General features: G+C 31.2%; 2 protein-coding genes across 7 annotated transcripts in view; one reads left to right on the forward strand and one right to left on the reverse strand.

Moving 5' to 3' along the window:
• LOC142333913 (uncharacterized) overlaps window positions 1-21,249 on the reverse strand; it is a 260,903-nt gene that overhangs the window by 66,229 nt on the left and 173,425 nt on the right. The window lies entirely within an intron of this gene.
• Window positions 1-21,249, forward strand: part of LOC142333619 (putative endochitinase) — a 96,417-nt gene that overhangs the window by 18,863 nt on the left and 56,305 nt on the right. For all 3 annotated transcript variants that reach the window (XM_075380957.1, XM_075380958.1, XM_075380956.1), the window contains one exon: window positions 4,541-4,705. In XM_075380957.1, the coding sequence (XP_075237072.1) occupies window positions 4,667-4,705 (39 nt within the window). In that variant the 5' untranslated portion in view covers window positions 4,541-4,666. The remainder of the gene's footprint in view (window positions 1-4,540; window positions 4,706-21,249) is intronic.

Below are 21,249 nucleotides of genomic sequence, written 5' to 3' on the forward strand. Positions count from 1 at the left end.
AAGCAGGTCCCAATATTGTATCTCCCATAGATTTTACTATAACCACCGTAAAACAGAAAAATTCAGTGACGAAAAACACGTTTTTTTAGGTTTGAAGTTCAATAATTTTGTTAAACGACTGAAAAATGCGTAAATTTTAAGAAAACGTGTAGAGAACTTAATTTTGAGAAAATAGATGAAATGAAGTCTACGAAAAACAAAAAAAAATATCAACTTTTATTATTAAAAACAAAACGGAACAAATTTTAACAGAAAACAACGAATGAATTTATGAAAATTAAGAACACATTTTTAGTGTGATAAATTTAGATCGCAAACAACAAATTGATTTGTAGAATTTAATAATCTTCGTGAGAGTAGTACACTTTGCAGCACTCGTATTTCATCTGAACGATCTTATTGTCCATGTCTTGGACAATAAACAACCTGGAACTGACATTATCTGATAAATTTCAGGAGGATTTCTCATCTTATTTTATTTTTAAGTATGTTTCACTGCGCTACTCATTCTGTTGACTCGTTCGGTCTTATTGTTTATTTTAACCTTACTGTGATAAGATTTGTTACATCCAAGAAAGTTAAAACAGTTGACGTACTCAATAGAATAATCATCAATTACAATCTTTGATCTAGGGGTCATTGCTCTTGTAAGAGCCAAAACTTTGCTCTTTGTCACTGAAAATGTAAATTAAAATCTTAAAAAAAAACATTACAAATTACCAGTTTGCAGACCTGACATGACATGACAACAGTATTGTTATACGAACTACTATGCTATTGTTGAAGTTAATAGACTGTTGAATAACAGTCAGATGAAATTTAATTTTCAATTTTTTTATCCATTTATATCTGTTATTTGTTATCTATTATTATTTTTTATTGTTATTTATTTATTATTATTATTATCTATTGTTTAATTTTATTGTTTGTTATTTGTTATCTATGAGATGCTCTACTTTACGTAGAGCATCTCGGAAATTTTACTGAGTCTCATTCACCTAACCCTAGAAAAGCTTTTGTTAAAAAACAAGAAAATTTCATTGTACCCTAAACCAAAATAGACAAAGGATATCCTGTTAATTGATACTGCCCCATCTCCCAGTGATCAATTTTAACTACATATTGGAAACCTCCTTTTTGGTAAAAAAATTATTTTGTGAATAACCCCTTCCAGTGAATTGTTTTTATTTAGTAGCGATCAATCATTTTATTGGTTTAAGGTAAATTAATATTTCAGCAGTAATCTGTTGAAAATTAGTGCGACTGATTTAAAGGAAATTCATTTTATTATTATAGTCATTAATCAAATTGATGTTAACAACTGAAAACAGTTATTTCCATTCTAACAGTTGTGTGAACTTTATGTGTCAGTCTTGTCACAATGTGTTAAATTTTTTAATTAATAAATAGATAGTTTTTGCTATTTCTAAACAAAGTTTCTAAAAAGTTTAGCTTTATTAGCAACAAATCCTTCTTTTTTTAATGTACTTGTAATTTAAAACTTTTTAAATGCAGGAAAAGTTTACATTTTATAGCTTTTGTTTTGAACTGTTAATTAGATTTCTGTCTTAAGTTAACTTTTTTATCATTCCTTTTTATTACAATATTATAACTTTTATGTTAGTTATTCTTATCTTTCTTATATACTTTCAACCTCTGTTAATGCCACCTTTTTGTCTCTTTTCTTCACCTTTTTTTGTCATAATATCTCATTACATTCCTTGGAGTTGCAGAATATTCAGCCAAATTTTATTCTCTCCCCTCTTCGTTGGCATCTCCTTATCTTCTCTTATCTCTTTACTTCTCTTTCCACATATTCTATTCAGGTTTTTTAAATCCATTCTTTGCCTCTCTTTGTTCACTATTCATCCAGTCTCTTCTTCAGTATTCATTTTGACATACTCGTATCATTCATTCCTTTCATACGATCATATAATCTAAGTTGTCTGTTTTCTAAGAAGACCACCACCAGGTTCTGCTTTAGTTATCTTCTCATGCTAACAATCATGTTGATGCGATCTTGTTATGTCTTTCAATCAATTCTTAGATATTGGAGCTCTCTGTTCTTATTAATTAGTTTCTGCTCCATTCTTGGTAGGGAGGAGGCATTAACTATTCTCTTCCCTCTTTATCGGTGTTTCCTTATCTTCTCTTACCTCTTTACTTCTCTTTCCATATATCCCGTTCAAGAATTTTTTAAATTCATTATTTGCCTCAACATCTTTAAAAACATCAACATATTTATATCACCAGTGCTTTACATTTGTTAAAGCATATTACACTTTAATACGATGGTGATATAATACATATTAACATCTTTAATACTTCGAATTTGGTGCGTGCCTCCATGTGGTTTGGCTGGATAGTTCTTTTTGTAGAGAAAAAAAGGCCAAGAGAGTGAACTAAAATGGAATTCCTCCGGTAACTGGTAGTGCCGGTCGTATAGCTGATGCCAGAATTGTACAACTTCTAACTGTCGTCCTTTTTCAGGAGTTCTAAACTTCTGTGCAGTTAAGAAACAATAAAAATGGAAAGTTCATTTTTGAAGAATACTACCAAAGGTGGTTCTAATCCGTCATGTCTTAAGAATGTGTGACCGGCCATCTCGGATTATGCGGGGTCAGATACAAAAAAGTCTTGTTTAAGACTTGAGATGTGTTTTGTTCATTAGAGTTCTTAGTTAGTAGTACATCGATGTGAATGTTGCTGTTGGCATTCATATTGGTGGCATCCTGGCCTAGGTTAAGACTGGAAGCTGTCATAACCGAGGTATTAAAAATGACCCCCAGTAAAAGCCCATAAGGGCTAGGTACGGAGGAGGTGGTGTGGTGACTGTAACTGTCACATGGAGGGTGTTGGTCTGTACTAGTTCAGGATGTCCCTCTTAATTTAAATATGGAAAAGAAGCTTTAGTGATTTCAAATAAAGTAATTACTTTAAAAACAAGAAAACTAATGACAATTTATATGTATTTTTTTGTTATGAAAGAGTGGGAATCAAAAATTATGTTCATTAGCCTGATGGAAAGTTGGTAGCGTATGAAAAGACCCTGTTCCTAACCGGGATTCAAATCCAGGACCTCCTCATGAAATGCCGAGAAGGGTATTTTTTCAGAACACTGTATGGAACTTCATTTGATATTAACAAAACCTCTGTTAATTAGATGAGCTCCTTAATGTTCATATTATATTAATTTTATTTTATTTGGATCTATTGCTAAGAGATCAGTTAGATCAATTTTTAATTGTCACTCAAAAATATCAACGTTTTATGAAACCGAACTAGTGTTCTTGGTGGTGATGTATAAAAACCAGCTTAAGCATAGGTTTGGCTATTAAGGCTTTACCCTTTAAAATACTACTCTTTATTTAACTGGCATTGATTGATAAGGTCATTAGTCACTGACTAATTAATTCCAACAATGTGCAGTGGAACTGCACCTAGCATTGTGTTTAACTTTGATTATCTACACACACTAGTTTCGTAAACATAACTTGGTTACTAGTATTTCACCATCTACATTCAGTTACTATTACTATAAACAGCAGATCTTTTAACATTATACTGTCGCATGTTCATGGCTCGATCAGGATATTGAGAAATTAACAATTTTAGAATGTTTATATAATTACAATTTATTAGTTTAACAGTATAGAACATAAATAAAATAAGACCAATCAACAATAACAAACATTAATAATAAAAATAATGACAACTGTCAGTAATTGTAATAAACAATGATTACATACAAAATAGAATTTAAAGTAAGATCAGGATTTATTTGCAGGTAGTTAAATATTAAAAACCAGAATTCAGCCCATTGACAAAACACATTATCATGACCGCTAATATTTACACCTCTAACAACTGGTTTTGTATTACTATGAAGATAATATTAGCCCAAAGTTCTTTCATTCAAATACCTTTCCTGTTCACAAATAAAATTACCCTAATAATTTATAAATGAGTTCAATACTTTATCTCTTTCACTAATTTTCTATAGTCACTCACCGAACAACCTCCTGCGGCCTCCTGCTGTCCTCACGGAATGCTTGAGATGTCACTTCACATGGTCAAATATGCACAATCTCACTTCTTCACTGACTTGTGTAATAACTCCTCCCTTTTTCAAAACGGAACTCACCTTGCCTTCCCTAGAATATTTATACTCTTATCCTCTTTACTTACAGAACCAGACCCAAGTTGAAGCATGATAGTGATTTTCAGAGACATTTTCCCATACATTCCCACCCTGGTCTGGTATTTCTTCTCGTGGAACAACATCTGTGGTAGGTGTGTTGTTGGGCGGTATTAAAAAGAACTATTGTTCTTTGTTGTTTGTTGTAAATGGACCTGTTAGCTTTAGAAAAAGGATCCCTTTTAGTCCCCTTCTGGATTCCTTCCATTATATTTTCTACTACTTTCTTGTTAATTGGCAGGAATCTTTACTCAGGTCTGTTATACCGGACTTTATTGGAAATACCGGAATTTATTTTACTAGTATTGTTATAATTATGTAAAACATTTTTTTATTTTTCAGGTTTTACATATGCATATCGCAAGTGAAAAGAAAAGTTGCCATTGACTATATCAGGATCGCCATTACAGTTACGATGTAAAACATTTTTATCCATTACATTTGTTGTTCCTAGAGAACGTGATTACCATGAAATATATACAACTCTACAACAGTTGTTTCAACCAGGTATTGTTATTATAATTATCATTATTATGTTTACCTTTGAGGTGAAGTGATAGCAACTCTACCTTTCTTCCAGAATATACTTGGTTTTTTCTTCCTAATCATATGTAGCACTTTCATGTGCTACTGAATTCATTTTTTTTTTTGTCTTCAGTCATTTGACTGGTTTGATGCAGCTCTCCAAGATTCCCTATCTAGTGCTAATCGTTTCATTTCAGTATAACCTCTACATCCTACATCCCTAACAATTGTTTTACATTTTCCAAACGTGGCCTGCCTACACAATGTTTTCCTTCTACCTGTCCTTCTAATATTAAAGCGACTATTCCAGGATGCCTTAGTATGTGGCCTATAAGTCTGTCTCTTCTTTTAACTATATTTTTCAAAATGCTTCTTTCTTCATCTATTTGCCGCAATATCTCTTCATTTGTCACTTTATCCACCCATCTGATTTTTAACATTCTCCTACAGCACTGCATTTCAAAAGCTTCTAATCTTTTCTTCTCAGATACTCCGATTGTCCAAGTTTCACTTCCATATAAAGCGACACTCCAAACATATACTTTCAAAAATCTTTTCCTGACATTTAAATTAATTTTTGATGTAAACAAATTATATTTCTTACTGAAGGCTCGTTTTGCTTGTGCTATTCGGCATTTTATATCGCTCCTGTTTCGTCCATCTTTAGTAATTCTACTTCCCAAATAACAAAATTAGTCTACCTCCATAATCTTTTCTCCTCCTATTTTCACATTCAGTGGTCCATCTGTGTTATTTCTACTACATTTCATTACTTTTGTTTTGTTCTTGTTTTTTTTTCATGCGATAGTTCTTGCGTAGGACTTCATCTATGCCGTTCATTGTTTCTTCTAAATCCTTTTTACTCTTGGCTAGAATTACTATATCATCAGCAAATCGTAGCATCTTTATCTTTTCACCTTGTACTGTTACTCTGAATCTAAATTGTTCTTTAATATCATTAACTGCTAGTTCCATGTAAAGATTAAAAAGTAACGGAGATAGGGAACATCCTTGTCGGACTTCCTTTCTTATTACGGCTTCTTTCTTATGTTCTTCAATTATTACTGTTGCTGTTTGGTTCCTGTACATGTTAGCAATTGTTCTTCTATCTCTGTATTTGAACCCTAATTTTTTTAAAATGCTGAACATTTTATTCCAGTTTACGTTATCGAATGCCTTTTCTAGGTCTATAAACGCCAAGTATGTCGGTTTGTTTTTCTTTAATCTTCCTTCTACTATTAATCGGAGGCCTAAAATTGCTTCCCTTGTCCCTATACTTTTCCTGAAACCAAATTGGTCTTCTAACACTTCTTCCACTCTCCTCTCAATTCTTCTGTATAGAATTCTAGTTAAGATTTTTGATGCGTGACTAGTTAAACTAATTGTTCTGTATTCTTCACATTTGTCTGCCCCTGCTTTCTTTGGTATCATGACTATAACACATATTGGGGTCAATATCGCCATGGGAGTAAATAGTTTTTTGAGGTCGGTTTTCTCAAAATTTTACTAACATTACCCCATTTCATATTGAACTCGGTACATATGTACATGCTTATTTTACAATTTTAAATAAAGTTTTTGCCTCAAAATTCACCTCCTTTCCCCCCAAAAAACTAAAAAGCTATCTTTCTATTTATCGTATATTTTTTAACAGTTTTTTTAGGAAGAAATAAAATTATTTTTATATCTTCCTTGACATAGTAGTAGTACAAGTGACCTTCCAAAAAATACTTTGGTGGCAATGTGGGTGTGGTGGGCCCCCGATCAAATTTTAAAAATATCGATTTTTTGAATTTTGTAAAGCTTTATTTGGTCTATTTAAAATTTTAACGCTGTTAAAAGTTTAAGTAATAAGCTTTTAATAACAGTATTAGAATAAAGTTTTATTTCAATTCAATCTGACACCCAAAAAATAAACTTAGGTAACATTTTATCGACCGTATATTTCATTTAACAAAGAAACTAGAAAAATCAAAAAAATTGCTTGGAAGATGATTTTTATGGAGGCGATTAGAGGGAAATTTTGGAGGAGGGGATTTTTTGAATTTAAAAAATTTATTTAAACACACGATAATTTTACAGTAAACCATCATAAATATCCAATCCGAAAAAATAAATTTTAGTTAACTTTTTTCACGTATCATTATTTTTCCACCGTATGAAAATAATTAATGCCAGGAAAATATATAAAGAGAAAGAAAAGACGAAGAGAAGGGAAGGAGGGCTAATTAATAATTTTTGTTGTAGAATTGCGGTGCGACTGTGGGAACAAATATCGGAGTACAACCGGAGAAATACAAACAACTAACAGCACTGTTCCGTTACGAGCGGGGGCGATTAACGTGAAACTATTGTCCGATACTTATTTGCATTTACACCTATTATCATCGTCATCCTTACCATCAACGCTTTACTATTTTATTACCGTCTTTGATTGCGACCTGTTACCCTGGGAAAAACCGAATAACAAATCTACAAAATAGTACTGTTTTTGTACAAATTCTAGATCTTACGTCTATCGCATCAAACTGTCCAGCGGATATTTTTTATTCTTCCATTTGTATTATTCGTTTTTTAATACGATGTCAAAATTCTCTTAAAAAGTATTTTTTATTTTTTTTTTAATACACTAGCAGTTAAAGTTCATATCAAAGTAACTTAGATGGGATGAGGTGCTGATAAAATAAACTTCATTTTTTATTAGTTTACAAATTTAAACCGATAGAATCTCAATCTCTTTATTTATTTATTTGGATAAAGAACCCGGTTGCCTTCTGAGCTATATTGTCGGTCAGAACTGTACATATACCGATATAAATATGTAACGCAAAATAATTAGTTTTATAATTTTTTGGTATTGAATTTTTCTAGGCAGCAGAATTCAGTTTTTGGTTACTGATAATTTTCTTGTCCCCCCTGACTTCAGTTTGTCTTAGAACAGGGTAGAGGTATAATATAAGATTACGATATGTTATTTAGAAGGTTGCAGATGAGTAAATTAATATTTACCGTTTTCCAAACAACAGCCGATTAATATTGTTTATATTAGCATAAAAAATGCGTGTAACAATTACATAAATACTCGTACAAAAGGAACCTGCGAATGATATTTTAAGTGTAAGTGAATTTACTTTTGTTTTAAAAAATAATTTTTTTCCATAAATCTTTTTTTTATATTAAAAAAAAACCGTTCTAATTTAGAAGAAAAAATAAACACTAGGTAGCTTACTACACTTGTAATAATTTTGCGTAGCGTACTTATTCACCCTTAGTTCGGAGGGGTTACAGTCCTTGATAGTTTTTTTGTATCCTTCCATACAAAAAAAAAAGCTGAAAAAATTTTGTAATAAATAAAATGTGAAAATTAAACTAACCTTTATCCACATATTATCTAACTTAAAGAGTTCCTACATAATCATGTAAATATGTACGTTTATATAAAAAATTATAATTCTTTGTTTTTTAAAAAAGAAGCAGAATAATAGGCATTACATAACCAGAAATAGGGGTGATTCGCTCGGTTACACCTTGTTATATAGATGAGAGGTAGGAGTAAGAACAACTTAAAACCGGGTTACTGCCTTTTGGACGACGCCTTATGTATATTTTCCTTTTAACTAAAAACAGCAGCAAAAATGTTAATATCTTCAACATTTTTGTTCTCATTTTTCTATTACCGGGTACATTTATTTTACTGCTACTGCAGTCGGTCGGTGTATAAATAAATAACAAATATGACTTATATGATACTAAGCGGGTTTATTGTACGATTTGAGATATATATAAATATATATTAAATATAATCGACGTAAATATTAAAATAATGCGTTAGTTGAGATTTTAAAATTTTACGGTCAGAATATCGAAGCTTCTTATTATAAAATCAATCGATCAAAATCAAATAGTCGAATATTAAAACTATTTTTTGTAAAATGTAGGTATGTCATTCAAGGACATCGTATCGAATTCTAAGAATATAATACCGGGAAAAAAGCAATTAAATAATTTTTGAATAGAAAGGTCTCCGAGGATCGAAGTAAGGTCTTTACGGTGTAGTAAATACGTTGTGATCGATAGATCGGTGTATGTTGTATTATTGTACCGGATCGACTATATAAACTGTGCGTACACGATATTGAAAGCAAGTTAACAATTTACAACAGCGTATCAATAAAGAGTCAAACTGACAACAAGGCTGGTAAATCTTACTAAATGAAAGCGGGCGCGAACGTGTTGTTTGTTACAGAGGAAATGACGTAAAAAGACCTGTCCATCCGACCTTGATGTCTGTCTGTGTCCTTACATCGCACCGTCCGATCTGTTTACTTCAGAGACCTTACCGTACGTGTCCTTTTTATTATTATTTTTTCGTTCCTGGTTTCTTATTTACATTTCTATTATCAGTCTGTTAGATTTAAAATTAAACTCTTTGCAAATAATTTACGGTGAATAAAAACGAAGGAAAATTTATTTCACTATAATAATAATAATTATAAAAAATAATAGTAATAATGAAAACTGCATTTAGTTTTTTTGTATATTTTTTAAATTATTTGTAATTGCGGTATGTATACCGTAATTGAAGAAAGTAGATAGCCTAGCAATGCGGTATAAAATTTATTATACGAACGGAAGGGATGATAAAAGTGTTGTGATGTGTGTAACATTTTGGTTTATGTTATGTTAATATTTCTAATAATAGGCTTCGAAACAAAATAGATAGAACAATAAAAAAAAGGCAAAATTAACGTGAGTTATTTGTTTAGAAAGTTTTAACTCTTTAAACAAACAATTTTCTGATTAATAAAATATTTTAATAGAATTTGCTTTAAATAAACCGGATGTTTTATGGGCATATTATTTTATTTACATAGAAGACAAAATATCAAGAAACTAGCGATTTTACAGGAGAGAAATTTGATATTTCTCATTTTTTATTTGCTAATTTTCAACCGATGTTTAAACGGTTTTTTTTAATGATTTTACTGTTAAGTGATTTTTAAACTATACAGAAAATTTGTATTTATATTTTAAAAAATTATCAATTTATTCGATAGTTTTTAAAGCGTTAATTAAAATATCCGCAATATCTAAAAAACCAGATACATTTTAAAATATGTCTTTAATTAAAATAACAAAAATTAAAAGCACGCTAACCTTAGTAGAAATGAAAATCGTAAAAAAAATATATCGCTTAGACTATAAAGATCGAGCAGCAATCTGTTGAATAAATCAAGATACATATTTTTTCTTGTACTACCGAAGCTCTTTCCAAGAAACAACAACCTCTCGAGCAGTTTCATCACTATTCCGACAAATGATAGTGCGACCTGTTGATATTTCTGAAATGGCATTATACTTACCGACGGATAAAATTACGTTTACGTAATTTTTTAATTAATTATTAAATACGTTTTTATGAAGAAAAAGATATACTTTTTTAAAAGTTACGTCGCTATCTTCTAACCGAGCTTTTAAAATGTACCTGTTCAGTATGAAGAAATTTAGCAAAACTACGTGTACAGTAACATTAAAGTAGCGACATAAACTGCGCAATAGTAATTATTCAGTAAACTTTCAAATTAACTTGTAAACATTTTAATGAAAAAAGATATAATATTTTAATAATAGCCGACCGATTTCGTTAATTTCTATTTTTCTATTTCTTTACATTATTTTGTTTTTAATGGCGCACATTATTTAACAACCTAAAATGAAATAGCCGGCTTCCGTGGGGCGAGCGGTAGCGCTTGGCCTTTAATACGGAGGTTCCAGATTTGAATCCCAGTAAGGTATGGCGTTTTTCATACGCTACAAAATTCCATTTCTATATCCCACGCACAAGCTTTAAACTTATTGCCGGTATTATCAAGTAAAAAAGAAAAGAAAAGTGATGAACGCTGCGATTACACTATGTAACCGATATACATTAATTTCAATAAAAATAAAAACCGGTACCCGATCCTTGAAATATTTTAATAATGTTTTGATCTAATGATGGAAAGAGTAAATCGTAAGAACGATCAAAGTACGGTAGCCTGGGACGAGTGAGGAAATTACAGTGCGATTTAAGATGAGCGAGCGGCCTTGAGTTTAGCCCTAAGCACCTCAGCCTAAAGGACTTTTCTTAGTTCACCTAACTTCCTTATTATTTTAATTCCTTAACAAAACTCAAAACTGAATTATGAAGTACGTAAAAATAACCAAAAAATTTGTTTTTTCGAGTTTGGTCCATCTCACAGTTCAGTAGAAATGCCAAAATCACATTTGTTAGCAAAATCTTTAATTTAAAAAATAATTAATTTAAACGATTTTAAAAATTATTAGTATACATACTATACAGACAATTAGTTACGGAATTAATAACTTTCCTAATAGAAGTAGGCTGTGTAGTCTAAGAGAATACGTAGTAAGATATTATAATAAGTAGAAATATAAAGAAAAATGAAAGTTTAATGTTGTTTGCTATTATATTTTTGTGTTGCGTATACTGTAGTACGGTATGTTGTAATAATATCTAACAAAATTTAAAAGGAAACTACAACCGGCTAGGACACTCTTGAGTTGCTACTTTCCGTATTCTAAAAATAAATGACAACCCTTGAGAAGAGAGAACCAAAAGAAATATTGGAAATTGTGTGCCGAGTTCTACAGTGAATCTGCTGAAAATGAATCTGAAACTAGACTTTCTTGTACAATATCTGATGTATAAAGGGTACATTGTTTTTAGAGGGAACTTCTATTGATGGTGTAGGTGTGTTTGATGTGCTAACGCAATAGTACTATCGTATTAAGATTTTGAAGTTAAAATACCTATTAAATAATGAAAAAATGTTAAGTCAACTATATTCATTTGGCATTGTTACGAACATACCGCTTTACCATAACTAGCGTATGTAATTATCGGTAAAAATGTCGGTTGTTCGAATTATTGTTAATAACGGTTGAAATTAAATAATCCTCGTGCTTATAACTAATGATAATTAATAATAGTAATTCAAGATAATTATTAAGCTTATTTCTACAAATTGACGTCTATGTTTGATGGATATCGGAATTGAAGAATAATGTGTCTCGAGTATAAATAATCTATTGATGGTATTATGACTATAAGTTAATAATATCTTTATTTTGTTACGTCATGTGGTTTTCACTTTTTTTAATAACTCATTGAACATATTCTTCGCTCGTTAAAATACACGTGTAAGGTATTACGAGGTCAACTTGTAAATAAAACTGGAAAATGTTATCTTATGTAAAATTAGAATCTTTTTTTTTGTAAAATACTTTACAAAACGGATAAACTTTATCGTAATATTTTTATTTAATTTATTAAAATTTAAGGTGATTAATTATTATTTTAAATAAAATGTAATAAATATAAAAGAATCGACAAATCTTGATTTAATTTAATTATTTGGAACGTCTATATAAGAAATGTCTTTATAAGAAAACGTCTATATTAACGTGTTACTCGCACAGCAATACTCATACGTACGCACACACACATGTACACATGTTTACGGTTGTATTTGAATTGTACAACGCTTGTTCAGTACTGTCTGACGGTAGCCAATCAGAGCGAAGGAAGCCAGCTGCGTTTGTTAAAACTCCCGTCCCTCTCTCACCCCTCGACGCATTAGTTAGACTGACAGTACTTTTGCCTCATCACAAAAAAATTAAATAAAAAAAGATTTACCTCTAAAATTCCTCTTAGCTAAAGTCCTCTGTCACTGTATAAACTATACAATTTTATAAATTATGTTATTGTATTATTTTATCATTAAAATAATCATTTTATCATTTAATAATTATATCATTTTAATCATTTTATATCATTTTAATTTTTATCATTTTAATAATTATTTTATCATTTTATTTTTTTAATTTATTTTATTAAAGCATTTGTTACTATAAGAAATTTGTTTTATTTAATTTATTTATCAATAAACATTTCGCTTTAATCAACTGATTTTTTTTAAAAATCTAGCACAAATGAAGTATTACAATAAATAAAAATACCTTCAAAACTAGAATGATCTAATATACCGGTGATACAGATGGGGTTGATGAAGCTTTCTATTATTTAATCAAATCTAATGTTCAATCGTGTGTAATGTCTTTATCAGTAATGCAAGATTTCACACACACACACACACACACACACACACACACACACACACACACACACACACACACACACACACACACACACACCACCACCACCACCACCACCACCACCACCGCGCAAATGAAATCTGTTACTCCATAATTAAAATTTTGCTTTTTCATTTTTATTAAGATACCAGTAGACCCGGTAATGCTTTGCTATTGCTATATATATATATATATATATATAGAGAGAGAGAGAGAGAGAGAGAGAATTTGATACACAATTGAAAATTTGATAAAAAAATTAAAAATCTGAACTTCACAAATTTTACCTTTCACTTATTCTCCTTCCCCTTTTTTCTTTCCAACTTCTCCCTTTCGCTCTTCTCCCTCATCGCTCACCCAGTTTTCTTTTTAGCCTTTCCCGTTTTCCCCTTTTCTCTTTCCACCCCTTTTCCCCGTTTTCCATTTTCAAAGTCTCTTCAATTTTTAAAAACGTCACTGTATTGTAATCTCTGCAGAGCAACAGTTTGGTCAGTACAGGATTCAAAACTTTTAATAATTTGAAGTATACGGGTTTCAAAAAAGTCGGTTTCCATCTTAAAAATAGTAGTTATAGACGGTTACCTGTCCTCCGTACGGGTAAAAAAATATTTCCTAATATTTGAGATATTTCCATGCGAGAAACTTGCAAACTTATGGACGGAAGGGCAATAAACAATATGCGACTGTATTTCGTTTAAAATTCTCTTCCGCTTCAACTTCAATCTTCAAATCGATTACACCAGTCTTTACGGATTCATTTTGACGCGAACAGTCGATCACATATAAAGGATATTTGGTTTTGTAATCGGAAAACGTGTACGGCGAATCTATATTTTTATAATATGATTTTTGAAAATTAATAAACATTCTATACATCATCGCTTGGTTCCCTCGTAAATCTTCATACGGATATTTATTCGAATTGATCATTACACAAATATTTTTAACGTTACACGAATCGAATTCTGACGCGTCCTTCATGGCTTTGTCTTTCCTATCGGTTTGTAAACCTACAATAACATAGCGCGGTTTATCTATTTGCGACAACGTTGTCACATTCTATATAAAAGAATTCGTTTGAGGAACCGCCGTATTTTCCTGAAGGTCCTACTCTCTGAACGCCATACGCACATCCTTATTTTGATCTCTTATTTTAGCTAGTTCCAATTCATATTCGGGTGCCACCTTGAGGTACGGGACATCCCACACGATGTCTGTTAATTCTATCTTAGATTTGTGGTCGGGAACCGTAGCGCGTATCGCGTAATACGTCTCAACACCGATTCTTGTCTGTTGTTTATGATTATTTTTTTATAGTCTTCAGCGAAACCCAACAACATCGATAACGGTATGCGTAAATTGAAATTACCATTTTCATCTAAATCGACTTTATTTTTTCCAAAAATACATCTCGCTATTTCGGCAGATGTCAACGTAGAATTTGTCACTGAAAGAGCATTTTTCATAACAGTTGTCACGCCTACATTTCTCACCGAAGCTACTTCTTGCGCGTTAATAAGATATCGTATATCCTGGAATAAGAAGGCCGCACCAAAATTAACTAATTCTGAAGTAGTCGATTTTTTTCCGTCCGTTCAGGCGAGTTTGCCGGAAACAATCAAATAACTTTCACCCGGAACGGTATACGCGTCCGGTTGATTTATTGGGATTTTAATCTCCTTTTCGATTTTATTCGCTAAGGATGATTGTGAATTGATTATATGTTAGGGACTCATCTGAACGGCGCTATCTTATTAACTGTTAAATAATTCATCTCTATAGAAAAAGTTTAATTTTTTATTTCAATAACGTAATGGTACTTTTAAGTTTCCCTTCGACGATTTCAAAACCTAAAGATTTTAATTTTTTAACCCTTTCTTCGGTCAATTTGTAACGGTTTCTAACATCAATTTCATCAACACTTTCAAATACTAGCGGCATATCTATCTAAAATAACAAAAATAAAAATAAAATTACAATATTCTATTCAGAAACTCCGATGGGTCCTTGATTCTTTCAAAACCAACATGATGTTTACTCGTTCGCCGCGCAAATTTAATAAATTATCATTTTCATCGGTTAACGATATAACTAAATCGTAAATTGCTCTCACATCTACCGGTAGAAATTCAGTATAAGGAGGATATTGTTCAATCTTATCGCCCGGATCTACACTCAGCGGAAACTCATATAAAATGCGGTCTTGATTTTCATTTCTATAACTGCCCGAAATAATGTTACATTTCTCACGTACTACATTCACGGGAGCGATATTTATTATTTCATCCGAAAGATGCGTCGCATTCGCTTTGAGAATTCTCGGCCCATAGCCCAACAGCCTGCCGATACTGCAATCTGTATCCGAAAAGTCTATCCATACGGTGCTTTTAATTTCACACTGTAACGTATTTGGGTTTGCTTGCAATATGATGGTTTTATTAATTTTATTCATTTTATTCTGTATATATAGTTACTGATATCTTCAATTTCATAACTACCTGTTGGTATTGTTATGTATGCTTTTTTGTCGACACATAATTATTATTTTCATCTTATATGACATCCTTTTCCAAAGCGAAACAAAATTTATTATTTTTGTTTTCCTCGACGTGTGTTGGCGGTCATCTACCATTTGAGACCCGATTCGTATTGGCCTTTTGAAAGGTCGATCGGAGGAAAAAATGATTTTTAATCATCGAACTGTTACCATCACTTGATAATAGACGCGACATATCTTTTTACAAAAAATAGAAAACAAAAAACGTATAATTTATTCGGATAAAAATTCTAAACATAATCGACCGCAAATCACATCATCGTCGGTTTGATATCCATTGTAATTTGTACGTTACGTTGGAGTTTCTGAAATAATTCATCAGTTCTGGAGGCGGATGCGCATCGCCTATGCTATCAAAATAATCTACATTTTTATCGATTTTTCGGAAACAAAGCCAATGCGTACCCGCGGCCCTTTGAGGCGTCTAAATTCACTATCGAGCATTCATTTTTCCAAATCTTTTTCGGTAAAGCGTCCAACATAAAAAACACCGCGGATCGTTTCGCGATCGTACAAAGCGCGATTTGGTATTGAATTGATTATTTTTTTTCTTAGCCGTACCGCCGCATTTCTTCAATCTCAATCGATCGCCAAATTTGGATTTAAGTTTCATCGCGTTAGTTACTGCGTAGGCGGCCGCTCTTTCAGTCAAACTGCTATCCGGCGCGAGCACACGTTTCCACGCCCGTTCGGCAAGCGCTTTATCGGCTTGAGATCTTGTTTTATTATCCGAATATTTCGAATAAGCTATATCGCGCAGTTTACACGCCTCATCTAATTTATTTATGCCTCTATCACCACGCTTCAACCTCTTATCCAAGTTCGTGCCAGGACTGCAATAATTGTAACCTGGAATATGAGCTTCAAACGGTAATAAATCTACAGCCTTATTGATTACTGACCCGATTATACCGCGTCCGCCTTTTTTCTTGGAAATATTTTTCTTCATCACCTTCATATCTCTATATATAAAAAAATTATTTTTTCATTAAAATACATTATTCATCATGTCGAACCAAATTTATTTTTACGCCATCATTATTGTTTTTGTTAATAGCTTCCGAAATTAAATTATTAATTTAAATATTTTGATTTATAATAATTATTAACCTCTGATTGTAAAAAAAAATTACGATAAATAATAATTTAATAATAGTAATAAAAAAAATATATATCAGCAGTTATGAATGAAATAAAAATTTATGTACTTTTCATTTTAAAAAAAATGTGTATATGTAATTTAGTAAGCGTACGAGGAAGTCATGTGGTGCTCAGATCAGATTTTTTGTAAGATATTTGGTATTTCGCATAACTCAAAAACGATTAACCGTTGGATGTTGAAATTTTGGTTTGGATTTAGGACTGCTGTAGCATCTAGTTGTGCTCCTCCCATTTTTATATCAATCGACCGGACCAAAAGTAGCCAAAAAATTCAATTTTTTTGGATTTTGGGCTTTTCTTAACTGCAGTAATAAGCTTTCATTGAAATATTTTCAACTAATATATATTAGGGTGTGGCTGCCGACAAATTAAATACATTATGAAAATTTTAGAGGATAATCACCAACGGAATACAAAAAATGCAAAAAACTCTGTCGCAGTAAGTGCGTCAGAAGGGCGGATTTCCGGTTTTAGTTAAGAATTAATTGTAAAGGATGTTCCGCTGTTGTAATGATTTTTGAAAATAATATTGCTTTCAGTGTTGTGTCCTAGTAAAAGCTAGTTACTTTTATACGGATTATAATCCTAGACAGTGGATACCGGTGAACATTTGTGATTGGGATTCAATTGACTCTGAGATTCCGGGTTTGAATACCGGTCAGGAATGGCATTTTAACACACGCTACAAATCATTCATCTCATCCTCTGAAGCAATACTTAACTGTGGAGCCGGAGATTAAACAAAAAACAAAAATTCAATTGACCACAAATCTCAGGAATGGTCGGTCTGAGTATTCAATATGACATCTCATTTACATGTCATAGATAATACTGCGAGATACTAAGTATTGTTCCAATAAATATATTATACTTGTATATTTATGTTTCGGTTCTTCCTCAATTTTACATAATTGTTGAGTTTGACGGCATCAATTAACTGCTACTTGCCATCAACCTGTTTTGATACTATTACGTATAATTTACGTGGTTTTGGAGCTATGTTCACAAAAAATAAAATTATAAAATTATCTCAAAACGATTAAAATTTCAAAACTGATTTTTTTTTTTTGTTGACACACCCCTTTCTTCATACCAGATCAAATTTTGGATTATTGTGAAATTAAAATATTATAGCGATAGTGCTTGGAAAAATTTGATTTTGGCTTCAAACATTTTTTTTTTTGTCTTCAGTCATTTTACTGGTTTGATGTAGCTCTCCAAGATTCCCTATCTAGTGTTAGTCGTTTCATTTCGTTATACCCTCTACATCCTACATTCCGAACAATTTGTTTTACTTATTCCAAATGTGGCCTGCCTAGACAATTTTTTCCTTCTACCTGTCCCTCCAATATTAAAGCGACTATTCCAGGATGCCTTAATATGTGGCCTATATTCAGTCTCTTCTTTTAGCTATATTTTTCCAAATGCTTCTTTCTTCATCAATTTGCCGCAACACCTCATCATTTGTCACTTTATCCATCCATTTGATTTTTAACATTCTCCTAAGCACCGCATTTCAAAAGTTTCTAATAATATCTTCTCAGATACTCCGTTCGTCCAAGTTTCACTTCCATGTAAAGCTACGCTTCAAACATATACTTTCAAAAATCTGTTCCTGATGTTTAAATTAATTTTTGATGTAAACGTATTATATTTCTGACTGAAGGCTCGTTTCGCCTGTGATGTACTGCATTTTATATCACTCCTTCTTCGTCCGTTTTTAGTAATTCTACTTCCCAAATAACAAAATTCTTCTACCTCCATAATCTTTTCTCCTCCTATTTTCACATACAGTGGTCTATCTTCGTTACATTTTTTTTTCTTCGTATTTCTTCGTTATTTTTTCATCTTCGTTACATTTTGTTACTTTCGTTTTGTTCTTGTTTATTTTCATGCGGTAGTTCTTGCGTAGGACTTCATCCATGCCGTTCATTGTTTCTTCTAAATCCGTTTTACTCTCGGCTAGAATTACTATATCATCAGCAAATCGTATCATCTTTATCTTTTCCCCTTGTACTGTTACTCCAAATCTAAATTGCCCTTTCATTAACAGCTAGTTCCATGTAAAGATTAAAAAGTAACTAGGATAGGTAACAGGATGTTACCTATCCTAGTAAGTATGTTGGTTTGTTTTTCTTTAAACAAACAGTTTTTGGTTCAAATATATATTTTGAATATGAATCGTACAAAATTATTTCGCGCTACGTATTGCTCACAGAAATCTAATTCTGGCTTTCTATATAACAAGTTACCTTTCAAATTACTACGCGAAAACCTTGAAAATCTTTGAAAACGTATCCAAAAACCAATTTTGTTTCCTCTAACTCCAGTTTCTGATAACCGATTCATTTGAAATTCATTAGAGATGTATTTTCAACAGGTTTACATCTCCCCCATCGATTTTCTTCAAAATCGGTTAAAATTTGCGTCCGGTAGAGCGGGTGAAAAAATCTTTTAAATGTATATATATATATATATATATATATACGTTGCAGAATCGTTTTCAGGCGACACCAAATCCTATAGAAAAGTTTGTTTCCCTCCTTCTCCCAGCGACATGCTCTTAGAAAATCTGACCAGTAGCAATAGCGATTTCTATAAATTCTTGGTTAATCCGCTACTTTCCAAGTTCTCCATATTAGGGTTTGTAATAGTAGATGCGGGATGCGTTTTTCCATTATTATACAATCGTTAGTGGTAAAGCAAAAATTAATAAATGTACTAATTAGTATAAAAACACATAACCGAAAACATTAAATTGTAATTAAAAAAAAAAAAAATTAATTCCAAGATACTTTTTTGATATGTGCAGATTAATGCACGTATTAAATTAACAATATATTCAAGGATACGTATACACGCTACAATTTGTTTCCAGGAGAACAGTTTTTTTTATAATAATACGGTAGCATTTTTATAAAAATCAATTTTTACAACCATTAGTCGCTGCTGTGTTTCCTTCAAAGCAAAGTCTTTTGATCTGTTGCTCTCTCTCTCTCTCTCTGTGTGTGTGTGTGTGTGTGTGTGTGTATGTGTTTGTATCTGAGAGGGATAAAAACAAAAAAAGAAAGGCAGCTGCAGTATAGTTGTTAATTTTACTTTTATAAGTACAGAAAAAAACATGTCTTATCCCCTATGGTCAAGAGTATAGAATAAAATCTGTGTTGTTTTGATGGTAATATTTAAAACAAAAAATGCCGTTTAGTTAACGTTCAAGGACAAAAATGAGTACGTGCTATTACAAATAAAATACATACCACTATAGCTTACAATAAAAAACATATAGAAAGAGTGGAGAGGGTAAAATGAGAAACGAATAAGTGGGAGATAGACAGACGTGACTCAATAGACAGACACGCGTTTTATCTTTTTAACTGTTTTACAGTAGCAAATGTTCAGCTTTGTAAGGAAGAAATAAATCAATCTCGTTTTATATTATTTTAAAAGTTAGCGTACACATCAGTAAATCAAATAAATATTTACGCACGGATATATGTCTAGAAAATAATTTATAACCAAATACATTTTATATTTAACAATTTTAATTGATCAAATAATACCGTTTTCAGTCTTAGAGAACATAAAATATTCTCTTTATTAAATTTTCTTTCTTACTTTTCCTAATTGAAAATGTAATTATCGGTGTATAAAACGAAAGTTCAGTTCTGTAAATTACTATTCAAAAAACAAATTTGTTAATTTTCAACTAGATTAGCAATTCTGATAACGAATGTTTTTATTAAATAATATTTTAATGCAGGTAAAAAATAAATAAAATCATATTGAAATTAGATTCTAATTTTTATTTTAAAGTATATATTTAAAATTCAAATTTATATTTTAAACAGGGGGTTTCAGTCACGAGGGGGTTGTTAGTGCGAGTAAACAATTGTAACATTCATTCAGAAACACCGAAAAGTAATTAAGTTCTTTTTGAATTCTTTTAAACTCGTACCAAATCCCTCAAACGAGTCGCTCGAGTCTGAGCGAGTAAACTCCTCTAATATCACCGACCGATCAGACACACAGAAAAGTAAGAAAGTTGTTTGTAAATCTTATAACGTCGTGCCGATTAAGAGACATCTCAAAGTCTCGTCAAATCGCTTACCTTTATGCGTGTCGTTTGTATAACTGAAGAATTTTCTAGAAAGGAAAAACCACACAGTCTAGGACATTATTTTAAAGTGAGGAACATTTGATTTATTTTATTGTATACAACATAGTTTTTTTTTTTAATATATCGGTTTAAAGTTAAATATTTATTTTTTCATTTATTGCTTGATGAAAACTAAATTAAAATTTCAACATGGTTTTTAATAGCTCATTGCTAGAATTTATACGATCCACTTTTTTAAATGAAATCTCGTTTTTAAATTTAAAATCTATTCTATTTAAATAATAAACTTCCAATTTACAAAATTTGTTCTATTCAAAAAAAAAGGGTGATTTGATTTTTTTTTTTTATGTGATACATCAATACGGAGAAATTTTTGTATAAAAATAATTGATCAATTTTATGTATGAACTAAAATGAATTTTATAAAGAGAATATAAAATGTCTTTCATGTTTTCTATAATTTTATAGGAATTGCCTAATTTTTATATTACATCTAAGATACATTAGTTGTATAAATAGTAAATATAATTTATG

This window comes from Lycorma delicatula, chromosome 13 (assembly GCF_047948215.1).
Source record: "Lycorma delicatula isolate Av1 chromosome 13, ASM4794821v1, whole genome shotgun sequence".
Classification (NCBI taxonomy): domain Eukaryota; kingdom Metazoa; phylum Arthropoda; class Insecta; order Hemiptera; family Fulgoridae; genus Lycorma; species Lycorma delicatula.